We start from the raw sequence: 25024 nt of genomic DNA, 5'->3' as shown, positions 1-25024 counted from the left end.
AAGCTACAGAGCCTGGGCAGGGTGATATGGAGGGTCTGCTGTTGCCCATGCAGCAGACCCCCCCTCTCTTCACAGCTGAAGGGTCCAAGGGAAAGACGGAGTCAATACAGCTTGGCTTCAGGTGCGCCGCAGGAGTTGCCGGTGTTGACTACAGCGTCAAACCGCCTTAGGGACTCCGGCTCCGGATTTTCTGTCGGGGTTTACTCCCTTAGCCTTTCCCCTGAAGAGGTATGCCGCAAGGCAGCGGAGGTTTTTTTGGAGTCAGAGTTTTCCTTCTCTGATGTGCCCTGACTGGAAGATCATTGTACTGGAATTTCATTGTACTGTTGATGAAATACCACAAAAACTTAACTCTTGTTTACATCAATCGGCCTATGGTAAAACTGTTTTTGTTATACATTATTTCGCTTAAAGTCACAGACTCTATCAACAATGTTAAGTGAGGACTTACTGTAGTATTTCTTATCTCAGAGTACACCTGGATGCAATGTATACACATATGAAGGGGGACCCTTCCCCCCTAAAAAATGGAATTTATTTATAAAAAACTGTATTTATCCCTGGCTGGTGTGGCTCAGTGGACTGAGCACCAGCCTGCAAACCAAATGGTTTCTGGTTCGATTCCCTGACAGGGCACATGACTGGATTGCAGGCCATGTTCCTAGTTGGAGGAATGTGAGAGGCAAGAGACTGATGCTTCTCTCTCACATTGACATTTCTCTCCCTCTCTTTCCTCCTCCCTCCCCCTCTCTAAAAATAAATAAATATTTTAAAATTTTTTGTGTTTATTCTTATTTAAACTTCAGTCACCTTCAAAGTACTCTCTATCTGATGCAATACACCTACTGAGACCTTTTTCCACTGCTCAAAACAGTTTTTGAACTTGTCGATTTTGATGCCTTTTAGTGCTTCTGTTGTTTTTTATTTCACCTCTTCCACATCAGCAAAATGTTTCCCATTTGAGGACTTTTTCATCCAGGAAAACAAACAAAAAAAGTCGCTTGGGGTAAAATTGGGTGAATAGGGAGGGTGGGACATGGGGGTCATGCTGTTTTGGGTCAAAAACTGCTTAACACTCAGCACAGTGTGGGCAGGTGAGCTTGTAAATCACCCATCATGAAATGAGCAAACGCACTGAAAGAATCTTCAAAAAAAAAAAATTCACTGAAGTCGAATGTGGCCTCTCACAAAAATATCAGCTATACACTGATACAATTGGTTCAACACTCACCTAGGGGAGGGGGGAATCCTATACTACAAGGGGCCTGTCCTCCAGAAAATAATTCTGTTTTTGTTTAGGGGCAGGCCTCATATCCCCCTACTAAAATCCTGGAGAAATATAAAGAACAGAAATATGGTTCCCAGCTAGGAACAAGAAGGACATGGTCAAAAGAGATTCAAGTGGACCAATGAATAAGAAAGAAAAAAGCAAATAACTTCTAAATGGGTTGCTGGCTGAAGGTCAGTCTAGGTAGAGCATGATGAGTTTTGCACAGAGGAGCTGATATCTAGTCTACAAGATTCTAGGATAGCTCCTGAATTTCCTAAAATAAAGGCATTCCTGTCCCAACTGGTGTGCTCAGTTAGTTGGAATGTCATCCCGTACACCAAAAGGTTGCGAGTTCAATCCCAGTCAGGATGTGTATGGGAGGCAACCAATCGATGTTTCTCTCCCTCTCCCTACCCCTCTCTCTAAAAACAATAAACATGTTTTTTAAAAAATAAAAAATAAAGGCATTCCTGCCCTTAGTGCAGGCTGGGGAGAACCAGTCATCACTACGATGAGGATTTACTATTACTGAAAGTACAGTTGAAGAAGCCTACAGGGAGGTAGGCTGTTAACTAACTGCAAGGCTGAGATATAGTCAGCATAAGAGAACCTTGGCATTTGCAGTTTAAACTACAGATGGGGCTAAAGTAGGTTTACAGTTGTTCGTATGGAAAATAATACAATAATTAATAAATAATAATTCAAGAATAAACTTGCGTTTTGCATACTTACAACTGTATACCTACTTTTGCCCCTCCCTATTATATTTGAGTCATGTAGTAATTTGTCATTTTACCAAGGCACACATCTGAACAGCATTTGCAAGCCTGATAAAAGGGAGCAATTTGCCTCAGTAGTGAGTAAGCCCAGCTGGGCACCCAGCAATTAACTGCTTTGTCTCTTTCTAGTCATCCTTCAGTACACAGCGACTCTCATTATTTAATAAAAACTTTATTTCAGATTCATGGTAAGTGTTACTATATAGTTGATATACTACAAATGTGGTATGTTTGTTTTAGTAGTAGGACTTATTGTAATATTTTTTAAAGATTTTATTTATTTGTTTTTAAAGAAAGAGAGGGAGAGAAGCATGCCCCAACTAAGGATGGAACCTGCAACCCAGGCATGTGCCCCAACAGGAAATCAAACTGGTGACCTTTTGCTTTGTAAAACGATGCCCAACCAACTGAGCCACACTGGTCAGGGGCTATAATTTTATAAATTACTTTAGTTCTGTATTTTTAAAAATAATAATGATAGAAACTACCATGTCTTGCTTAAGGTATGCTATGAACTATATTGAATGTTTAAAATACAATATTTTACTTAACGCTCCCCAAAAATCCTTTAAGGTAGGTATCCTTATCCTCATTTTCTTTAGGAAAGAGCAAATTGAGGATAAAAAGGTTGTAAAAGATCACACAGCTAGTAAGTAAAGTATTGGGATTCAAGCTTACGACCATCTAATGTCAGAACCATTGCTCTTAACAATGTTGCTATACAGACTGCTTCTGAGAGAGATCGTTTAACTTTGAAAGCTGTACCTTCTGAAAAAAGTTTTATGCTCTGGGATGAATGTGAGACTTTTAAGGTCTCAAGATTTTTCCCTTGAGAATATCAAGGGATATTTTGCTTCTATCCACCAACTTGATCTATTTTGGGTGGAAAAAAAATCAAGTATTTAAGTAGAAGAAAGCCCTCATCTATGAATCAGCAAGCTGTTAACATACACCTGCTGCATATTTGGAGTTCCTACATGATTTAACTGACTTAAAACAAAACCCAACAACTTCAATGGCAATTTTTTAAAAACACATGTTAAAACTAGAGAAGAGCATTTTTTAATTCATTGAAATACCAAATATTTGGAAAAAATCATGTTCAGCAAAATCGGAGACTTACAGCTCCTATACACTGTTACTGTTATTTAAAATACAAAATATGTAGAAAATAATACAAAAGCTTAAAATAGTCATGCTCTTTGAGATAGTAATCCAACTTCTAGAAATCCATCCATTCATTTATCAAGACCTTTAGAGTAGGCTCCTAAAAGGGCAGGGACTTTGGCTTAATCATCACTATATTCCTAGCATCTAGGCAGACTTGGAAGGCAGCCTCCCTTGAAAGAACTGTATGTGTGTGATACAAACTAAACACGGCTGGTCACCAGAGAGCCCTCACATGCCATGACACTGAAAAACCAAAGGCAAGAGCAACACCGGGTCACTGTTTCAGAAGGATGCCAAGGCTCTCAATGATTATACTAGTCAAGGAGAGAGGGCAAGGGCAAGGACAAGGACAAGAGTGAGAAAACAGCAGCTGAGCTGAAGCTCAGTAACAGGGCACTGGGACCCTTCAAGTGCAGGAGACATGGATTACTCTGTTTCCTCTTTTGCACAGGGACTGACAGAGACTGACAGAGACTGACAGAGACTGCAGCATTCAATACAGTCTAACTACCCATTCAGGGATGTGGCCACATGATATATAGCTAGTACCAGATTTTCCAAAAATGTCAATGCATAAAGGGTGAGAAATGACCCCTTTTTACTTACCAGTCCTCAAATGGCAGCAATTACAAAACTATTATATAAAATCAAACCTCACCTCTTAGTGTCAGATAAATATACTAGACTAGGATGCCCATTTCCTTGGACTATGTCATCAACAGTCAAAGAGTGGTGAGGATAACAGAGATTCTTATGAGAATTTGCTGCAGGCAGCCTTCCATGCAGACAGTCACGGCTAATAACAAAATTTAGTAGGAAGCCAGCAGCAAAAACTACTGTTTGGGTTTCCTCTACTTTCTAAGTAAATAAAATGGGTAGTTGATCAGTAAGGTGCCCAGAAGAGGGAGATAAGATAGTTCTCTGACCAGGTAACCAGGTTATAACCTTTGGATGGGAACATAACTGAAAGGATGTCTCAGCAGGAACAAGGTGCTCTGCACACAGGCCAGCAAAGTGGAGGTCTAAGGAGCATGTTGTAGAAACCAGACACAGCAGTCAAGGTCAACCCTAGTGGACATGTGTTCCTGAGGGCATACATGCCCTGCCAACAACCATAGGCTCTCACTTCACTCTGGTGACACTTTCAGTGCTCCAAAAGCAGGATTCAGAAAATAGAACCTCAATAAAAAAGCCCCCATTATTTTGTACTGGTTTCTCACCAAACAAGTAGTCTCTGTATATCCAAACTGAGAGAGGGGATCAAATGAGCTCCAAAAGAAATTCCCCATGCTATGGGAATTCTTGTAGAGTACAAATGTCAGGCCTCGGAGGACAGGTTTAGAACATATGATTATATGTTTATTTTCAAAATGCTTCAAGATTTTCATGGCAAATATGAAAAAGTTTTGAGGGCATATGTTTTACCAAAAAGCTGAAAGAGCTTACTTAACCACAGTGCCAGGCTTGCTAAACTTTAAGGAAGATGATAAAATGATATTCTACTCATTTGTTTTAAAGAAAAGGAAAGAAACAAATTCTTCATATAGAACCTAGCATAATAATAGTATCATATATTATATACCCATCACATGCCAGGTACTTATTTTTATTACATTTAATTATCATAACACTCCCACAAGGCAGGTTTTATAACTCTGTACTATGGATAAGGGAAATGAGAGTCAAAAATCACAGATTTTCACTGAAGTCATCCAGTGAAGTCAAGGTTCAAATACAAGTCTTTCTGACTCCAAAGCTCACAGTGTTGCTACTTAAACAACAGGACTCTAAAAATTTTAGGGATGTGATACACAATCTTTAACATTTAAAAAAATCTTTAATCACAGTTCTGTTTATAATACTGAAAAGTCAGAAATAATCTAAATGACCAATAAAAAGGGATTGATTCAAGTATGGCAAATCTATAGAATAACACAGAACAATAACCACAGACATTCACAGAGAACCTCCCAGATACCAGGCTCTCAGCTTAGGGCTTCACATGAATTATCAAATCCTCATGAGAATCCAATAGTGGAGAGTACTTTTAAAATGCCATCACACATAGGAGGAAACAGAAGCTTAAAAAAGCTATGTACATTGCTCAGTTTCATAAAATTAATAAGTGGGAATCAAACACAGGATTATCTGATTTAGTCTGAGCTCTTAAATATTTACTATAATATCACCTAAAAATTAGTTAAGGACATGGAAAAAATATTACGAGGCAAAAGAAAAAGCAAGTTACAAAACATTATGTATAATACAATCCCATTGGATTTTTTAAAAACACTTTTATTGAGATGTAATTCACATTACCATAAAATCCACACTTATAAAGTATGTAATTTTCTGTACCAAAAGAAAATCTGGTTTTTAGTATAGTCACAGAGTTGTGCAACCATCACTACTACCTAATTTTAGAACATTCTCATCACCTCAAAAAGAAACCCCATACCCATTAACAAGCAGTCACTCTCTGGTCCTCCCTCCCTCCCTCCCACCTCTGGCATCTTTTAACCTACTTTCTGTCTATGATTTTGCCCAAATGGGATCATATAATATGTGGCCTTTAGTGACTAGATTCTTTCACTTAATAAGTTTTCAAAGTTCACCCATGTTGTACCATGTGTCCATACTTTAGTTCCTTTTATTGAATAATATTCCATTGTACAAATACACCACATTTAGTTTATTTATTCACTAGCTGATGGACATTTGGGACGTTCCACTTTTCGCCTATTAAGAATGATGTTGCTATGAATATTTGTGTACATCTTTTTATGTAGACATATGTTTCCATTTCTCTCGAATACATAGCTACAAGTGGACTTGCTGGGTCACAACGCTATGTTTAACATTTCAAGGAACTGCCAGACTGTTTTCCAAAGTGGCTGTACAATTTTACAGTCCCACCAGCAATGTATGAAGGTTCTAATTTCTCCGCATACTCTTTGACACCTCTCACTGTCTCTTTTACTTTAGCTATCTTAGTGAGTGTGAAAAGGTATCTCATTGTGGGTCTGTTGGATTTTCAAATATACTCCTGTATATGGGTATATGTGTAGATAAAAAAGTTTTGAAGGACAGATGTGGTAGACTGTCTCTATACCAGGAGAATGGAAACTCCAGAAGGGCAGAGATCTTGGTCTGTTTTGTTCACTAAGGTATCTAAACTGCCCATAACAGTGCCTGGCACACTGTAGATCCTCAATAAATATTTGCTGGATATTTATATGTATTTTCTAATTTGTCCAAAATAAAACTGCTTTTGACAATGTTTCAAGTTCTTTTCAAATTTAAAAATGCATAAAAGCAAAATTTGTCCATGCATACTATGTACCATTCTTCAAAGCCAACCAGCTGGATAAGCATGGGAAAGTTAGTAAGTGAAAATAGAAAAACAGTTTGCACAGCAGAGGGAAGCTACACATTTGGTACCTGTTTTACTTGTAGCCCATGACTCCAGATCCTTTCCAAGAGGTCACAAAGGCTGGCAATCAAGGTGTTCTCTTCTACTCCTGTGATGTTGACCTCCCCATGCCCTAGCTCCACAGCCTCTCGGCCCATCTTCTCCACAAGCATTCTCTTGGTCTACAAGGAATCAGTCATAGGATTAGAAAACCACAGTGAACAGGATCACATGCAGCAGGAGAGGGTTGTGGCCCTGCACAGCATGTGTGTTAGCGGGAATGGACAAAATGAGTGAGACTCGGATACACAGAGTGTATTTATTCTCTGCCATATAGGTCAGGTTATGATGAAATGCAGTCTTTAAAAGTTTAGTAAAGAAGATACAAACATAGCAATCACTGTATGACCCTGAACAAGTGATTTCATCACTCTGGATTCCGTTTTTGCATTTATGAGATGAAGAGTTGAATAAAACCCTTTAGTCATGCTCACTCATTCTCTGAGCCTCATTGTTTAACTGACCTTACTAAACAAACCTTCAAGCATTTAATCCCTAGAAATAAATCTCAAGTACCTATCAAGAGAATAACAAAATTGAGGAGAAATAACTTACTTTTAGGTAAAAATTTTTAAGTGCTTATTATAAAACAAAAACAAAAACAAAACACACGCATTGTATAATGATAATCTCAGCTTTAAATGTTATTTGTCAGGTACTATATTAAGCACTGCATTATCTCATTTAAGCTTCCAAATAACTCTATAAGTATTATTATTGTTGCCAATTAATTGATAAGGAAATTGAGGTCTCAACTTACTGATAAGAAAAGTAACTTGCCAAAATCACACAGCAAAGAAGTAGCACATCTGACCTTTGAACCTACATCTAACTGAATATTGAATCTAAGTTCTTAAGTAAGATTTAGCCATGCTATAACTTTGTGACATATAAAAATTTAAAGAGCAGGGGGGAAATCACCACCAATCCTACCTTTCAGAAGCAACAACTTTTAACACTTTTGGCATACTTCTTTCCAATGTGACTATTTCTAATGTTCTTATTGTGAAATATATCTCATATACATATGTATATGTGTGTAGGTACACACACACATCTTGTTTATTACAACCATCACCCAGGTTAAGAAATAAAATATTGTCCATGTATACCTTTGAATTGATCACCTTCTCAATCTAAAAGCCATCAATATCCTGACTAGGAAATAGTTATCACCTATATTTACATTCTTAAACCATGTAGTCCAGTTTTGCCAGTACGTTTTCTTTTGTGATTTGCTTTTTCACTCCATGATACATGAAATGTTGTCCATTTCCATCAGTACGTAGCATTCCATCATATGAATATACTATAATTTACTTACTGATCCTCCTACTAATTGGTATTGGGTTGTTTCCAATTTAAGGCTATTATAAAATGTGCTGCTGTAAACTTTCTGCACGTATCTCCTGGGTCATGCTACAAAGGTTTCTCTAGGGAGTACACCTATAAGAAGAATACTAAATAATGCTATGCTGTTTTCCAGAGCCGTCATACCAACCTACACTACCAATAGTACGAGAGTTCCTGATGCTCCACATGCTAGCCAACACTTGGTGGTGTTAAGACTGATTACTATTTCTTCAATTCTAAGATGTACTTTTTTTGCATATTAACATCTCTGAAATTGGGATGTATTTCATAGTCATTGACTACTGACCTACTAGGTAATGCAAGTAAGGACATTGTCATTGACTTGGTATGCATCTCAAAACTTGAGAATGAATGCCAGCAGCTTAGAAAATTAATCTCAGAGACAACAGAAAAGCCCCCTTTCAAGAAAGGCAGCATCACCAATGTTCTTGATAGTAGAAAAGACAATATTATATGGAAAATCACAGATGGCTCAGAGTGAACCTATAGAAGCTTTTTTAAAAAACACCTGAATTCAAAATTTCAGTACTGGCCCTTGGCTGGTATGGCTCAGTGGACTGAGCACTGGCCTGTGAACCAAAAAGTCACTGGTTCAATTCCCCACCAGGGCACGTGCCTGGGTTGCAGGCCAGGAAGTACAAAAGGCAACCAATTGAGGTTTCTCTCACATGTCGATGTTTTTCCCTTTCTCCCTTCCTTCCCCTCTCTCTAAAATAAAAAATAACTAAAATCTTTTTTTAAATGTATCAGTACTGATATATCATGCTAACTTCTAACTTGTAACAGTAATAATTTCTTCTGCAACAGAAAGTATATTTGACTTCATCCTATAAATGACTATCACTCACAATCTGAAAATGCAGGAAAACCCTTCTTCTCATCAACGAATATATAGGATATAGTAGACACCAAGTGAGTTGAATTGTCCTAAAAAGTGTGGCATATTGTCTTGGTTGGAAGACTACATTTTTATTAGAAAAGAAATTACATTCATAACTAAAACATTAAAAATTAAGAATGACTATCTTTTGATCCAGCAATCCTAATCCTGAGTACATACCAAAAACCGCTGAAATCTGAATCCCAAAGAGATACCCACATTCCCTGTTTGCTGTGGCATTACTCACAATAGCCAAGATATGGAAATAACCCAACTGTCCAGCAACAAAAGACTGGATAAACAAGATGTGGTATACACAGATTGTACAATGGAATATTATTTGGTCCTTAAAAAGAAGGAAGTCCTAACATTTGCAGCAACATGGATGAATCTAGAGAACATTAGCTAAGTGAAATAAGCCAGTCACAAAAGGACAAATACTACATGATTCCACTTATATGAGGTACTCAAAATGAATAAAATAGTGGTTGCCAGAGGACAGGGGGAGGGAAAATAGGGAATTGTTGCTGGATAGACATGAAATTTCAGTATGCAAGATGAGAAAGTTCTAGAGACCTGTTATACAACATAATAACTGTAATTAACAATATATTATTGTGCACTTTAAAATATATTAAGAGAATAGATCTCATGTTAAGTGTTATCACAAAAAATAAACAAACAAAAACCACAAAAGAATATAAGAAAAACTTGGGAAGTGATAAATATGTTTAGTACCTTGATTGTGGTAATAGTATCATACATAGGTGCATGCATATGTCCAAACTCATCAAGATGTATAGATTAAATGTGGGCAATTTTTGTATATCAATTCTCAATAAAGCTTTTTAAAAAAAGGACTCTTTGTAGAATTGAGAAAAACATCCCACACAAGTTTAAACTAAATAACACACTTTGACCCGGCACATAGTAGGCATTCACAAATTCTTGTTTTTAGACATATGAAATCACTGCCATCAAATTAATACAGAGGCAAAAACATTTTCATATGTGTAAGACTAATCTGCTGAAGACAATTCAACTACAACAATTTCAAGTAATGTTGATATCTAAAATTCAAAACTACATCTCTCTCAGTTTTAAAGAATACATATTAAGTTTATATCAAGCAGTGTGCTTGCTCTTGCTCTTGATTAATGGTTTACTTTATTTAAAACAAATATGCCTAATTCCAAGTTAACAGGATCTTGAAATTAATACTATCTCATAATAACAATATTTTTAAAACCAAGAAAGAACACTCAGAGCCGAAACTTGGTCTCACGTTGGTGGTCAAAGGAAAGAGCACACGTACAGAGGCGTCCATAAGCTCACCTTGTTGCGACATTCCTTCAGCAAGCCCTCTACAAACTTCCAGTTGGTTTGGGCAATCACTGACGGGGACAGGTTGGACAGTTTGGGCTGGCGGATGGTGCTGCCCATATTCCTGGCTTCCTGGATGTACTTCTATAGTAAACGAAAAAATTAAAAGACTCTATCCATGCACACAAACTATAGGCGACCAGTACTGATGGTGCCTGAAGAGGGCACTGTCACCCAGCACTTTCTTACTGCATCTTCCCTAGGCTCAGATAAAGTTGGGGCTGAAAGTTTAAAATGCAACTCTAGATAAAGGGGAAAAACGGAAAATATGATGAATTCTGTTTTCTCTGATATAAAGCAGTCCATAAGTACTGTGATTATCTTTGCTTCAATGACACCAGAGGTAAAAACAAAACATGGCTGTAGCACACAAACCCACCCAAATCTCAGAGTACTACTAAAAAATCATTTTACCCACTAAGCTGGGAGGAATTTAACTCCTCTGCCCAGATCCAAGATATCTATCTTTGTTATTATAAAGTATAACCTTCTTCCAAATAACAATTGTATTTTCTGCTTTTCTACAATGTCTCGGCGGTGCAGATAGACTCTTAAGAAGCTACACCATCGTCTCTCGAGACGGACGGCTGCCGACGACGACGACAATGTCTGATGATTTGCCATATGCTGTTTGTTTTAACACAGAATGCATATAAATGGAGTAAACTGCACACTGACATCCTCTCAGTATACCAGGTTCACAACCAACATTTTTATCCCAAACTTCCTTCCTCTCCCATATTTATTCCAGTAGTACAATTCTGTCTGGACCCTCAATCTGCCCCTACTACCAACCCCCAAAGTTAGGCTTCAATCACTATCACCTGAACAGACTACCACTACCTGCCTCCTAACTTGCTAGCTACCTAGTACTTCCAGTACCTCCTTCCTCCAAATACTCTGCCCACACTCTCCATTACACAACAATCGCTAAGCTTTTCATCCTGCATTTCCTCTATTTAAAATCCTCTTTTGTCTCTAACAATCTTATCATGCTCAAAAAAGTCTTGTCTGATGATCACCCCAGGTAAAATGACGTTTGCCTTCTCTAATCAGTGATCAAATACTGGCTTGCCTCTCATAGGGCCCTTTAAAAAGACTAGTCTACTAAAATTATTTGTGTACCTGACTTTACTCCCTTTGTGAACTGGTATTCCCTGAGGACAAGGCTACATCCTTGTCATCTTTGCATTTCAAAGTGCTTACTTCAATGATTTTGACCAAGAAAACGTGTCCAATAAACACTGCTGAAAGAAGTAATATGGAGGTCAGGTGGAAGTCCCAGGGGAGACTTTAAAAATAACACCGCCCTGGCTAGTGTAGCTCAGTGGGCTGGGTACTGGCCTGTAAACTGGAAAGTCACCAGTTCAATTCCGGTCAGGGCACATGCCTGGGTTGCAGGCCAGGTTCCCTGTTGAGGGTGTGCAAGAGGCAACCGACAGATGTCTGCCATATTGATGATTCTCTCCCTCTCTTTCTCCCTCCCTTCCTCTCTCTCTAAAAAATAAATAATTTTTTAATTACTTAAAAAAATGTAGCTAAAAAAATAATAATAACACCAACACCCAACACCCCTTTACAGCACCCTCACAAAAACTCTTAAGCATAACTTGTCCTATAAATCAGCAGTTCAAAATTTATAACCATACCTTGCAATGTTTTTAAAAGGAATCCAGATTTCTTTTTTAAAAGATTTTATTTTATTTTATTTTCAGAGAGAGGGGGAGGGAGGGGGAAAGAGAGAGAGAGAAAAATATCAATTGGTTGCCTCTTACATGCCCCCACTGGGGACCTGGCCCACAACCCAGGCATGTGCCCTGACTAAAATCAAACCTGTGACCTTTTGGTTCATAGGACAGCACTCAATCCACTGAGCCACACCAGCCAGGGTCATACCTTAAAAATATAGCAAAGGCAAAATATGTTATTTTCTCCTTCATTGAGGTGACAGGCACATATGAAAACAATATGCTTTACAGGGTTTTTTATATGTATATAATGCAATTTGCAGGGTATTTCCTCAAAGAAAAATTCCTGAAATAGGTTTTTGAAGGTTTAACTCCAATTTTCACAACCTCTCTGCAACTGAGTAAGGCAGGGTCTCAAACTTGAGGTTTATAACTAGAGGCTTTACTGGGAACAAGTTATAGTAGAGCTGAGAAACTCAGCTTATAAGCAATGAGGACTCAGGAGGTCAATTCAAGAAGCCTCAGTCCCCAGGCACCTGATGATAACATTCCTCTCCTTTGCTCCCCTAAGGAAAAAAAAAAGTCAAGATTATCTGTTTTAAATTAAGATACAAATAATAATAATAATAATAATAATAATAATAATAGGGGAAAATTACCTATTGACAGCATTAACCCAAGTTCAACTTTTCTTCCTTCTAACTCAAACAGAATTACTTCTTTATTACCACACCACACACAAATGAAGCCTCACAAAATTTTAAAATATTTCTCCCAAGTTTCACTCTTGTCCTCTGAGGTGCCTGTCACACTCCCCAGGGAGGGAACACTGAAAGGACAGTGAAAGGTTCTCTGGGCCTGCAAATAGAGCCTGGCTCATAGAGGGGATCTACGTGGGTAGTGGCTAGTTGTCACATGCAAAACATCATATATACAGGATTTGTTACAACCTAGGCCCAGTATCAGGTTTCAGGAACTAACTCTATTCTATTCTTAACTCTTCTTTATGGAAAAAGGTGTCTGAATGTGGAATGGAGGCAACCCCAACAGTTCACAGATAACCTCTGCTCTGATTATTAACTTCCCTACAATAAATCCTGTTATAATCTATGGGGTCAGTTATTTGGTTCTTAGGTCTCAAATTACTTTCTTTTCAGTGGTCATTGTACCTCCAGTTCCATAGTCAGATGAGGTCATTGCTAGGACACTTGGATCAGACCAAGGAAATAGGAAAGAGAATGAGAGTATATATAGCATGATAATAGGCCCATTCCTTGCCATTCTTAAGGTGTCTTACCTCTCTCTGGTCATTGTCTAAACGCAGGTGTTCTGTGTGCTGCTTCTGCCGATCCTTCCGTCTCCACTGGGCAGGGGCATTCCTTTTTGTCCATCTGAAAGAATCAGAGCAAGCAATTAATACCATCCCAGTAGGTCAACTGACAGGAGATAACTTCAATGTCTAGGGACCAATGCTAGGCATGGAAAACCACCAAAGAGTCACTAGAGATAGCTCAGAGACCTTGAGGAAGAATAGCTTAAAGATCAATAACTGGTCAAGAGAGATAATTCCCCAGGGAACAGAGACATATCTCTCTTCCAACATCTTCAAAAAGTTCACATGTAGATCCAAAACTATACTCAATCAACTCTGTCTGGGCTTTGTTACACTCATCTCCAAAAGTAACTAATGAACAGCAATCCTGCTAAGTTATCTACTTACAGTTCAGACTCCAATTATTTCAACCACCACTTACTGAAAATAAAATGCCAGCTAAATATTGTATGGGATCAGTCATGAGATAATTTCAACCCATGTGCAGCCTGTCTTTTGGCAGGTCATGGGCATATGGAGCCATCCCAATACACACAGTGGAGACAGGAACTGATGAAACACTGTCACCCATTTTCCTGTTCAAAAAAGTGAATGACGTAGACAGTCTGGGTTTTCTCCATATTTGCTTTACAAAATTCAGAGGTTTTCTAACAGCCCAGGCCCAGATACTAGATGCGTAGGGAGCTATGATTAGGGATCTAGATCAGGGAATGCCTGGGGTTAACTCACTTGTTGCTGGCTGGCCCGATAGAAAGCACATCAGACTGCAGCTTTGGGAAGAAGCCTGGTTCATACTTTCCTTGTCCAATCTTCATGTCAAGTAAATGAGGGTGAACCGCAGTATGGTCAATTTTTGCCAGACGCAGTTCAATTGCCTTCTCTGGACCAGAAAAAAAAAGTCAAATATTTCTTTAAAAATACTATATTCTGAGCTATATAGTAAGTCTCAATAAATATAAAATAATTCGAATAATACAAAGTATACCCTCTGACTACACTAATCAACAATAACATCTTAAAATTACATTATACACTTCTAAATAACCCATGAATAAAAAAGAATCAAAAGTGAAATAAGAACTGAATAAATACAAAAACACAAAATATAAGAATTTATAGTATGTCATTAATATTACTTGAAAGGAAATTTATGACACTAAATGCCTATCTTAGAAAAGAAAAAAGATCTCAAGTTAATCACCTTGGTTTCCACCTTAGGAAAGTAGAAAAAGACAAGCAAATTAAAGTACAAGAAAGGAAATAATAAACGCCAGAGTGAAATCAATGAAATAAACGGATAAAATTAATAAATCCAAAAACTGATCCTTTCAGAAGATCAGTAAAACTAATGAAATTCTAGTCAGACTAATCAGGATAAAAAGAAAAAGACACAAATAACAAAAAATAAAATTAAAAAAAAAAAAAAGAAAGAAAAAGACACAAATGTCAGGAATGAGAGGAGTGACACTGCTACAGATTCTAGAGATATTAACAAAAGATAGATTATATATAATAATGTCAACAAATTTGACAATAGGTGAAATAGACAAATTCCTTGAAAGATGCAAACTGCCAAAGTTCACTCAAGAAAATATAGCTAGTATGAATAGCTCTATTTTTTAAATTGAATCTGTAGTTTAAAATCTCCCCCCTCCCACCCACCAAAATAGTAAATAAATAAAAGCAACCCTCCAGGCCCAGATAGCTTCACTGATGAATTCTGCTAAATATCTAAAGAAGAAATAGTATCACTTATACATGCTCTTCCAGGAAACTAAAGAGAAGAGAATACTTCCCAACTTGTTCTTTCAGGTCATCATTATCAGAATACCAAATCAGATAAGATATTACATAGAACTATGAACCAATATCTCTCATGAATATAGACACAAAAATTCTAAACAAAATTTTAGTAAACAAAATTCAATAACATACAAAAAAATACATCATGATCAAAGAGAGTTTATCACAAAAATGTAAGGTTTAGTAATTCGCCATATTAACAAACTAAAATTAAAAACCACACAATTAACCCAATAAATGCAGAAAAAAGCACTTAATGAAATATAACATCCACTTCTGGTAAAAACTCTCAGCAAACTAGTAGGCAAGAAATAAAAGGCATCCAGATTGGAAAGGTAAATGTAAAACTATTCATTATTCACAGGCAATAGGGTATCTATGTAGAAGATCAGAGAGAATTACAAAAAGCCACTAAAAGTAACTTTAGTGTGGTTTCATGACACAGATCAATATACAAAGCTCTATTATATTTCTACATATTAGTAATAAATGATCAAAAATTAAAAAATTTAAATACTATTTATAGTAACACCAAAAAATATTAAATACTTAGAGACAAATGACAAAAATATGCAAAAATTATACATTAAAGAAAACTTGTACATAACTGCTGAGAGATGTTAAAGAAGACATAAATAAATAGAGATATGCCATGTACATGGATCAGAAAGCTCGATGTTAAGATGTCAATTCTCCCTAAATTGATGTATAGATTCAAGGTAATCCCAATCAAAATCTCAGAAGGGTGTTTGTAGAAATTGATAAGCTGATTCTAAATACCTATGAAATACAAAGAGCCTAGAATAACTAAAATAACTTTGAAAACAAAAAAAGTTGGAGGACTAACATTACCTGACTTCAGTATATAATATAAAGTTAGAGTACAGTAGTCCCTCGCTATATCGCAGTTCACTTATCGCGGCCTCACTGTATCGTGGGATTTTTAAAAATATTATATTTAATTATTTATCAAGGATTTTTCACTATATCGCGGGATCTTGTGGTACTGTATATGTATGTTGTTAAAGTTACGTAGGTTTAAGAGTGTAGAATAAATGTAAGGTTCCTACTTCACGGGGGGCGGTTCTGGAACATAATACCCACGATAAGTAAGGGAATACTGTAAGAAAGACTATAGTAATGGTATAAATGCATATTCATAGATGAATGAAACAGAACAGAGAACCCAGAAATAGATTTACACATATATAAATGGCTTATATTTTGACAAAGGGTAAAAAAGCAATTCATTGGTCAAAGAACAGTCTTTTCTACAGATGATGATTACAATACTCGCAAAAATTATAATAGATCACAGACCCAAACATAAAGCCTGAAACTGTAAAACTTCTAAAAGGAAATATAGAGAAAAAAAAAATCTATGTGACCTTACTTAGGCAAAAATTACTTAGCTACATAACCAAAAGCATAATAAATTGTTAAAAAAACTGATAAATTACACCCCATCATCAAAATTTAAAACTTTGGACCTCTGGCCAAGATGGAGGCCTAGACAGACACACAGCATCTCCCTCCACAACTAAGAAGGAATACAACTACCTTAAAACTGGAGACAACCAGAAGTTCCAGAAACATGAGCTGCATGGAAGTCCAACAAACAAAAATATAAAGAAATACTCATCCAGACAGACAGGAGGGGCGGAAAGGACGCAATGTGATGGTGGCAGCAACAGTGGTAACAGTAGGCCAGCGGAAAGCAGTCAAACATTTTAAAAAGTAGGAGGGACACCTGGGGAGTGCTCCCAGCACCAGATCAGACCACGCAACTCACAGTCCCAGAGCTAAGGAAAATAAAGCCTCATTGCTTCTGACTGTGCAAACCAGTTGGGGTTGCGGTGAAGGAAGCAACTGCCAGTCTCTCAGCAGAGTCCACTTGTTTAAAAGGCCCACCCACCCTGGGATCAACGGCCAGGGCAACAGCTAGAGAGGCTCCAGTCCCATATAAAGTGGGAGAAGTGCCTGGAAAGGGGCAAGTGCTGAGCAAGTGGCATTGTTCCCTCTCAGACCCCTCCCCCACATACAGTGTCACAACGTGGTGAAACATGTCACCCTGTACTGATGAATACCTAAGACTACACCCCTTACAACGTAACAGGTGTGACAGCTTTGCCTAAGACACAGAGGCAAACAAACATAGGCGCCTGTCAAGATGAGCAGACAGAAAAGTATGGCCCCAAAGGGGGAATGGATCAACGCTTGAGTGGCAGAACTAAGCAACAAGCAGCCAACCTAACAGATGCAGAGTTCAAAACACTGGTGATAAAGATGCTCACAGACTTGACAGATATCCTTAAGTATGGCAAACGCATAAGGGAAGAAGTGAAGGCTGTGCTAAATGAAATGAAGGAAAATTCACACGAAACCAATGGTGAAGGGAAGGAAACCAAGGTTCAAATCAATGATTTGGAACATAAGGAAGAAAAAAACAGTCAAACAGTACAGAATGAGGAAACAAGAATTGAAAAAAATGAGGAGAGGCTTAGGAACCTCTGGGACAACTTTAAACGTGCAAACATCCGAATCATGGGGTGCCAGAAGAAGAGGAAGAAGAAGAAATTGAAAACTTATGTGAGAAAATAATGAAGAAAAACCCTCCAAATTTGGCGAAGGAAATAGACATACTAGTCCAGGAAGCACAGAGAGTCCCAAACAAGCTAGACCCAAAAAGGACTACACCAAGACACATCATAATTAAAATGCCAAAGGTTAAAGATATAGAGAGAATCTTAAAAGCAGTAAGAGAAAAGCAGAGAGTTCCCTACAAAGGGGTGACTATAAGACTCTCAGCTGATTTCTCAAAAGGAACTTTTGCAGGCAAGAAGGGACTAGCAAGAAGTATTTAAGGTGATGAAAAGCAAGGACCTAAAACCAAGATTACCCTATCCAGCAAAACTATCATTTAGAATGGAAGGGCAGATGAAGTGCTTTCCAGACAAGGTAAAGCTTAAGGAACTCATCATTACCAAACTATTATTATATGAAATGTCAAAGAGACTTACTTAAGGAAAAGATCAAAATTATGAACATTAAAATGACAACAAACACAACTATCAACAACTGGATCTAAAAAATAAAAACAAAATCCAACTAAGCAAACCAGAATAGGAAGAGAATCACAGATATGGCGATCATTTGGAGGGTTATCAGCTGGGAGGGGGAAGGAGGAGAAATGGGGAAATGGTGCAGGGATTAAGAAGCATAATCGGTTAGTACAAAATAGACAGGGGGAAGTTAAGAATAATATAGGAAAGGGTGAAGTCAAAGAACTTACATGCACAACCCATGGACATGAACTAAGAGGGGTGAAATTGATGGAGGGAAGGGGGTACCGGGCAGAGGGGAGCAAAGGGGGAAAAAATTGTGATACTGTAAGAACATCATCAATAAAATATGCTTAAAAAAAACTTAAAACTTTGTTCTTCAAAAGACACTGTTAAGAGAACAAAAAGACAAACCACAGGGTGGGTATATCTTATAAGAGGACTTGCATCCAGAATATATAAAGAACTTTCAAAACTCACTAATAAGAAAACAAATAACCCAACTTAAAAAATGCGCAAAAAATTTAAACAGGTAATTCACCAGAGAAGATGAATGGACGGCAAATAAGCAGATGAAAACATGTTCAACATCATTAGTCATCAGAAACACACAAATCAAACAACTAATGAGATACCACTACAAACCTATCAGAATGGCTAAAATTGAAAAGACTGACCAAACTAAATGTTGGCAACAGTGTGGGAGAACTATAACTCTCCTAAACTGCTAATGGGAATGTAAAATGCACAACCCCTTTAAAAAGACAATTTGGCAGCTTTTTAAAAAAGTAAACATACAAATATCATGTGATCCAGTTATTCCACTGCTAAGTATTTATCCAAAGGAAAAGAAAACATATATACACAAATGTTCATAGCCCAAATGCCCACCACCAGGTACAGATAAACAAATTGTAGTAATGCCCATACAATGGAATACTGCTCAGCAATAAAAAGGAACATGAATGAATCTCAAAATAATTATGCTCAGTAAAAGAAGCCAAACTTTAAAAAAAAAAAAAAAGTACGTTTGTATGATTCCATGTATATAAAATTCTAGAATATGAAAACTCTTCAGTAACAAATCACAGCGGTAGTTGCTCATAGGATTTTGAGAGTGGGAAGGAGATGGGATGAAAGTATTACAAAAGGGTGAACTTTTGAGGGTGACGAGTTTCTAGTTCTTGATGTAAGTGAATACATATACCAAAATGTTAAATATGTTGTTTATTGTATGTCAGTTATACCTCAAAAAATTTTAAGAGTAAAAACAAAAAATGCTGGTAACTCTCCTAGTATTTTTTAGTCATGTAAAAACATCTCAACCTTTAGGCCTTGCTGTTATCCTAGGTTAAAGCTGCCTTCTCTCTTTAAACCTTCCTTACTTCCCCCCACCTTTACTCTTTTTCAACAGAACTTAGTTATCTAAAATGTGCCAAGCACTATTCTAGGCCTTGTAGATACATGGTGAGCCAAAGGAACAAATTTATCTATAAAATTAGTGGGTAAGAATTGATTGTCATCAAGATCACTTTCAAATGTAACATTTTAAAGGATCCCCCCCGCAAAAGATTCCTTTAGTTATGTTTTTACCATTTCCCAATCAGACTGGTTTAAGAAGCTAAGGTGTCCATGTAGGATGGGGTGAATTATCTGAACTACCCCAGGCTATGGATCTGAGGCCAGTGGCAAAAACCTTGTCTAGCATATTTGTAGTGCATTTTGCTGGGACATATGTAAGACATATAACAATGGCAAAGATATTTCCATTATTCCTGGAGCGGAGAAGAGTTGCCTGAAGGATCTCTGTGATAACCACTTTTTTCTGAAATGACTGTTAGCTAACCCTCCCTTCCATATATCAAACCCCGTGTTCTAACAGGCCCATGACAGCACATGTCCTGGCCACAACAAAGACCAGAGTAATTCAAATCAGTGTGCTGTGGTGTTAGGTGTCCAATAAATGCACTACAGATGGGTTAAGAACTGACTGCCTCTACCCTTCAGCAGATGGGCGATGCATCAAGTGACTAGAGCCTCTCGCTTTACAACCATAAGCAGACTCCTCCCTTTAATCCAGTGAGCCATATACAAATACTGTCACTTTCAACTACAGCCACAACATGAAAGATTAGGAAGCCCTGATTTAAACTGATGGATTGGGAGATGTTTCTCTAAACCTACAGTCTTGTAAAAATCATCGTCAGGCTTCCCAGGATCAAAGCCTTAGGCAAGGTTCAGGAATGTGAAGCCTGATGCATTCCAGGAGGCATGGATGACTACATCAGAGCAATCCGCTTGCATGGGCAACACATCCTCAAATCAGGCCTTAACCAAGAGGATTGCCGTCTTAATGAAAGTCCTGGATCAAGAGCTGACAGATAAAGACAGAAGGTGACAGAATGTGGTCAATGAAGGCAGGACTTTGTCCAAATTGTCACCAGTTGTATCTTCAAACCCTAAAAAATCCTTGGCATGTTTATTCATTCAGTACATACTTGATGAGTACTTGGCATATGTTAAAGCATGTGGTAGGTATTTGTAATGTTTGGTAAATTAATGAATGATATATACAAAATAGCTACAAGGACACTGAACATCCCACAAGGAAGTGAACATGTGAACATACTACTTAATCTGACACCTCAAACTAAGACTATTCTCCAGCTACACTCATCTAGACAGAGCTTTTGTGAACAAAAAGGCCTTTTCTATCATGCACACAGCAAACCACTGTTAACATCTGTATGTGCTAAGCACAATGATAAAAGTTGAGGGTAAGAAAATAAATGTAGTCTCTGCTCTTAAATTATTCCCTGTTAATGACAGCTCAAAAGAACAGAGATTACAGAGAAGAAGAAAGAACAAAGAAACACCAGAGCGCAAAGGAAGAATCTGCCAACTCAGCCTCTGGGCATCAGAGAAGGCTTCACAGAGGAGACACGCCAGCTAAGTTTTTGCCACAAACACTATCAAGTGCTTACTCATAACTCATTTGCCCCTTCTTCTTGCTAACAGAAGCCCCACATTGCTCAGGGTAACATTACATGGAACTCACTGCTCACTTTCACAGCCCCCCTTGCACTTACGTATGGTCACATAACATGGCTCTGGCGCATGAGACAATGGAAGTGGTTGGGAATTTCTGGGAAAGCTTCTGCTTTCCGATACAAGAGGGAAAATACAGCTGGTAGCAACCTCCCCTCTTCTGGCACTGAATGTGAACATAAATAGCCTCTTGTAAACACGAGGCAACAGCATGCATATATAAGTCAATACACTAAGGACAGCCAAGTAAAGTTAGAACCTCAGTTTCTGATTGCACTGTTGAGCAGATGAACCAACACCAGCAACCACCAATTCTGCTCTCTTGCTAATTTGAGAAAAATAATCTCCACAATTGTCTAACCCACTGCTGAAAAGATTCTCTATTACCTACTGCAGGACCTATTCCTAACTGACACAGTGTTTAAGGATGAAAAAGTTAACCAGGCAAAAAAAACCAGGTAAGAGCATTTCAGGCTATGGGAACAACTTATGCAAAAGCAGAAACAGGGCAAGGAAGCTGGTATGTTCAGGAACAGGGACACATTAGTGACATAATCCAAGAAGCTAAAAAGTACAGCAACAAGGAGGCCTCACCTGCTTCATCCATAGTGGTACACTTCTGGTACATGGATGTGCGGAGAGTGGGCGTCCGAACGTTCAAAAGCCTGATCTTGTCTACTCGGGAATCGAAAACACGGAGCACAGGGTCTTTATCATCATCGTCATGACACATAATTTTATTGTCAATGAAAGAAGCAAACATCTGGGTCTCGAGGAATCTTGAGAGAAAGGGCAGGTAGGGCTCAGGCTGATCTGACAGAAAAGAGGCCTGGTGGGACAAGGAAACAGACAATCATCAACAGGGAAAAGGAAAAAGGAAAAGGGTATGCCAGCCTGGACCAGCAAAGGCAACACACCCAAAGGATTCAATTGGATAATCCTTCTCTGAAGCTTCCTAGGTCTTCATGGAAAGCAAACAGCAAAATCTCATCATCATTGTTTCTTAACACTGAAGATACATCACCTGATAGTAAGAGCCAGAACTCTGTTCTAAAGCAACCAGACTTTGCATTTTATCAACATCAAAGGACCATAAACTTGTTTCCAGCATATAATACAACTCACTCTTAGAAAACACAGATTTGAATTACACAGGTCCACTTAATACACAAATATTTTTTAATAAATATATAGCTGGTCCTCTACCCATAACCCCAGATTTTGCATCTGTGGATTCAATCAGCCACAGATCAAAAACAGTATTTTGATCTGCAGTTGGGAATCCATGGATGCAGCAGGATGCACTGTTCTACACCATTTTATATATGGCACTTGAGCATCTGCAGATTTTGGTATCTGTGGCAGTCCCAAAACCTATCCCCCCCAGGTACCAAGGGACATCTGAAATTTTGGGGGAGTCAAAAGTTATACACGAATTTCTGACTGTGCAGAAGGGTGGCACGCCTAACTCCCACATTGTTCAAGGGTCATCTGTATTTTGAAAGAAAAACTCATCATCAGTTAAAGTTTTATGCATTACCACCTCCCCAGAAGACTAAACTCACTTTATCAAAGTTTTGCATCTGCTCCCTGTTGGTAAACCAGGACTCCTTATCCTGGCTGGGCTGAATGACAAACACCTCATAATCTGCAAACATCTGAGTGAAACGATTTGCAAAAACTTCCCGGATCTGAATATTTAGCTGGTAAATCCTGAGTTCTTCTTCATCACATTGAACTTTCCGATCCTTATTGCTGCTTGGGTCTTCACGCACTTCCAGCTACAAAAGAGAAACAACAGTTGAGAACACAGAAGGTTTTCCTTTTATCCCAAAGAAATGCAACTCAGTTTGGTTTTTTCCCCCGGTCATTTACTTTGCAGTAAATGGAAAACAAAAGAAAAAGAAAGAGAGAAAGAGAGAAAATGGGAAGAAGAAAAAATAAAAGAATTCTGACATGGAGAAGAGATAAAATGAGGTGTTCTACTTGCAGGTGCCAGTAACTCAATGAAAATGGCCATTATGGGCAGAGAGAGATTCAGCAACAGAGAAAAAGGTGCAACCTTTCTCAAGGGTCCAGGGAAGGAGAGAATCTGGAAGTCAATAAGAAAATGATAACACAAAGCAGCATGGCTAGACTCTAGCTCTACCTACAACTCTTTGATTTTCTCCCCCATATCACTTTCCTTATCTTTCTCCCTAAGAATTTTTCCTTACTGTCTTTTTTTAACCTTTTTAATCTCTCTAAATATTTCTCTGCTCTTCTATAACTGGTCATGACTTCTTTTGCATTTTTTTATTTTTAAATTTTTTTCAATTAAGTTTACATTTGTATTATTTTTCATTAGTTTCAGGTGTATAGCATAGTAGTTAGACAATCATGTACTTTATAAAGTGTTCCCCTGATATTTCCAGTACCCAACTGGCACCATACATAGTTATTACTAACAGGCCATGACATTTTTGTTAAATATCTTTTACTGATTATGCTATTACACTTGTCCCAATTTTTCCCCTTTTCCCCTCCTCAGCCTGGTACCCCCCTTCCCTCCAGCAATCCTCCAGCTTAGTTCATATCCATGGGTCATACATATCCATGGGTCATGCATATTAAGTTCTTTGGCGTCTCCATTTCCTATACTATTCTTAACATCCCCCTATCTATTTTGTACCTACTAATTATGCTTCTTAATACCTACACCTTTTTCCTCATTCTCCCCCTTCCCCCTCCCAGTTGATAACCCTCCAAATGATCTCCATATTTATAATTTTGTTCCTGTTCTGGTTGTTTGCTTAGTTTGGTTTTTTAGACTCAGTTGTTCACAATTGTGAATTTGTTGCCATTTTAATATTCATAGTTTTCTTCTTCTTCTTTTTCTTAAATAAGTCCTTTTCACATTTCATGTAATAATGGCTTGGTGCTGATGAACTCCTTCAGCTTTACATTGTCTGGAAAGCACCTTATCTGCCCTTCCATTCTAAATGATAGCTTTGCTGGATAGAGTAATCTTGGTTTTAGGTCCTTACTTTTCATCACCTTGAATACTTCTTGCCAGGCCCCTCTTGCCTATAGTTTCTTTTGAGAAATCAGCTGAGAGTCTTATAGTCACCCCTTTGTAGGGAACTCTCTGCTTTCCTTTTGCTGCTTTTAAGATTCTCTCTTTAACTTTTGGCATTTTAATTATGATGTGTATTGGTGTGGTCCTCTTTGGGTCCAAATTGGGACTCTGTGCTTCCTGGACCTGTATGTCTATTTCCTTCGCCAAATTAGGGCAGTTTTCTTTTTTGAATTCTTGTTTCTTCTTGCTGTTCTGGTTGAATGTTTATTTCTTTCTTATGTTTCAAACTGTTGATTTGAATCCAGACTTTCTTTCCCTTTACTGTTGGTTCCCTGTAGATTTTTCTTTATTTCACTTAGTGTAATCTTCATCTCTTCCTTTATGTTGTTGCCAAACTCAGTGAGTTCTCTGAGCACCCTAATCACCAGTGCTTTGACCTCTGCATCTAATAAGTTGATTATCTCCATTTCATATAGCTCTTTTTCTGGGGTTTTGTTCCATTCTTTCATTTGGGCCATATTCCTTTGTCTCCTTTTTGGCAGCCTCCCTGTGTTTGTTTCTGTGCATTAGGTAGAGCTGCTTTGACTCCTTCTTAGTAGCATGGACTACTGTAGAAAAAGCACCTGTAAATTGTGTGATGAGAAGCCTTAGGCCACCCACTTCACTGCTCTGTGGCTCTGTGGAGGCAGAGGGGCTTGAAGACA

General features: G+C 38.0%; 1 protein-coding gene across 2 annotated transcripts in view; it reads right to left on the bottom strand.

The window, feature by feature from the left end:
- DENND5A (DENN domain containing 5A) overlaps positions 1-25024 on the bottom strand; it is an 84115-nt gene that overhangs the window by 14964 nt on the left and 44127 nt on the right. For both annotated transcript variants that reach the window (XM_090264135.1, XM_090264141.1), the window contains exons 7-12: positions 22828-23043; positions 21857-22091; positions 14079-14229; positions 13314-13407; positions 10281-10412; positions 6661-6813 (exon numbers count right to left, since the gene is read on the bottom strand). In XM_090264135.1, coding sequence (XP_090120261.1) covers positions 6661-6813; positions 10281-10412; positions 13314-13407; positions 14079-14229; positions 21857-22091; positions 22828-23043 — 981 coding nt within the window. The remainder of the gene's footprint in view (positions 1-6660; positions 6814-10280; positions 10413-13313; positions 13408-14078; positions 14230-21856; positions 22092-22827; positions 23044-25024) is intronic.

This window comes from Furipterus horrens, unplaced genomic scaffold, assembly GCF_987537825.1.
Source record: "Furipterus horrens unplaced genomic scaffold, mFurHor1.1.pri manual_scaffold_2, whole genome shotgun sequence".
Lineage (NCBI taxonomy): Eukaryota > Metazoa > Chordata > Mammalia > Chiroptera > Furipteridae > Furipterus > Furipterus horrens.
The sequence above is the reverse complement of the archived record's forward strand: the minus strand, read 5'-3'. Positions and strand labels throughout refer to the sequence as shown.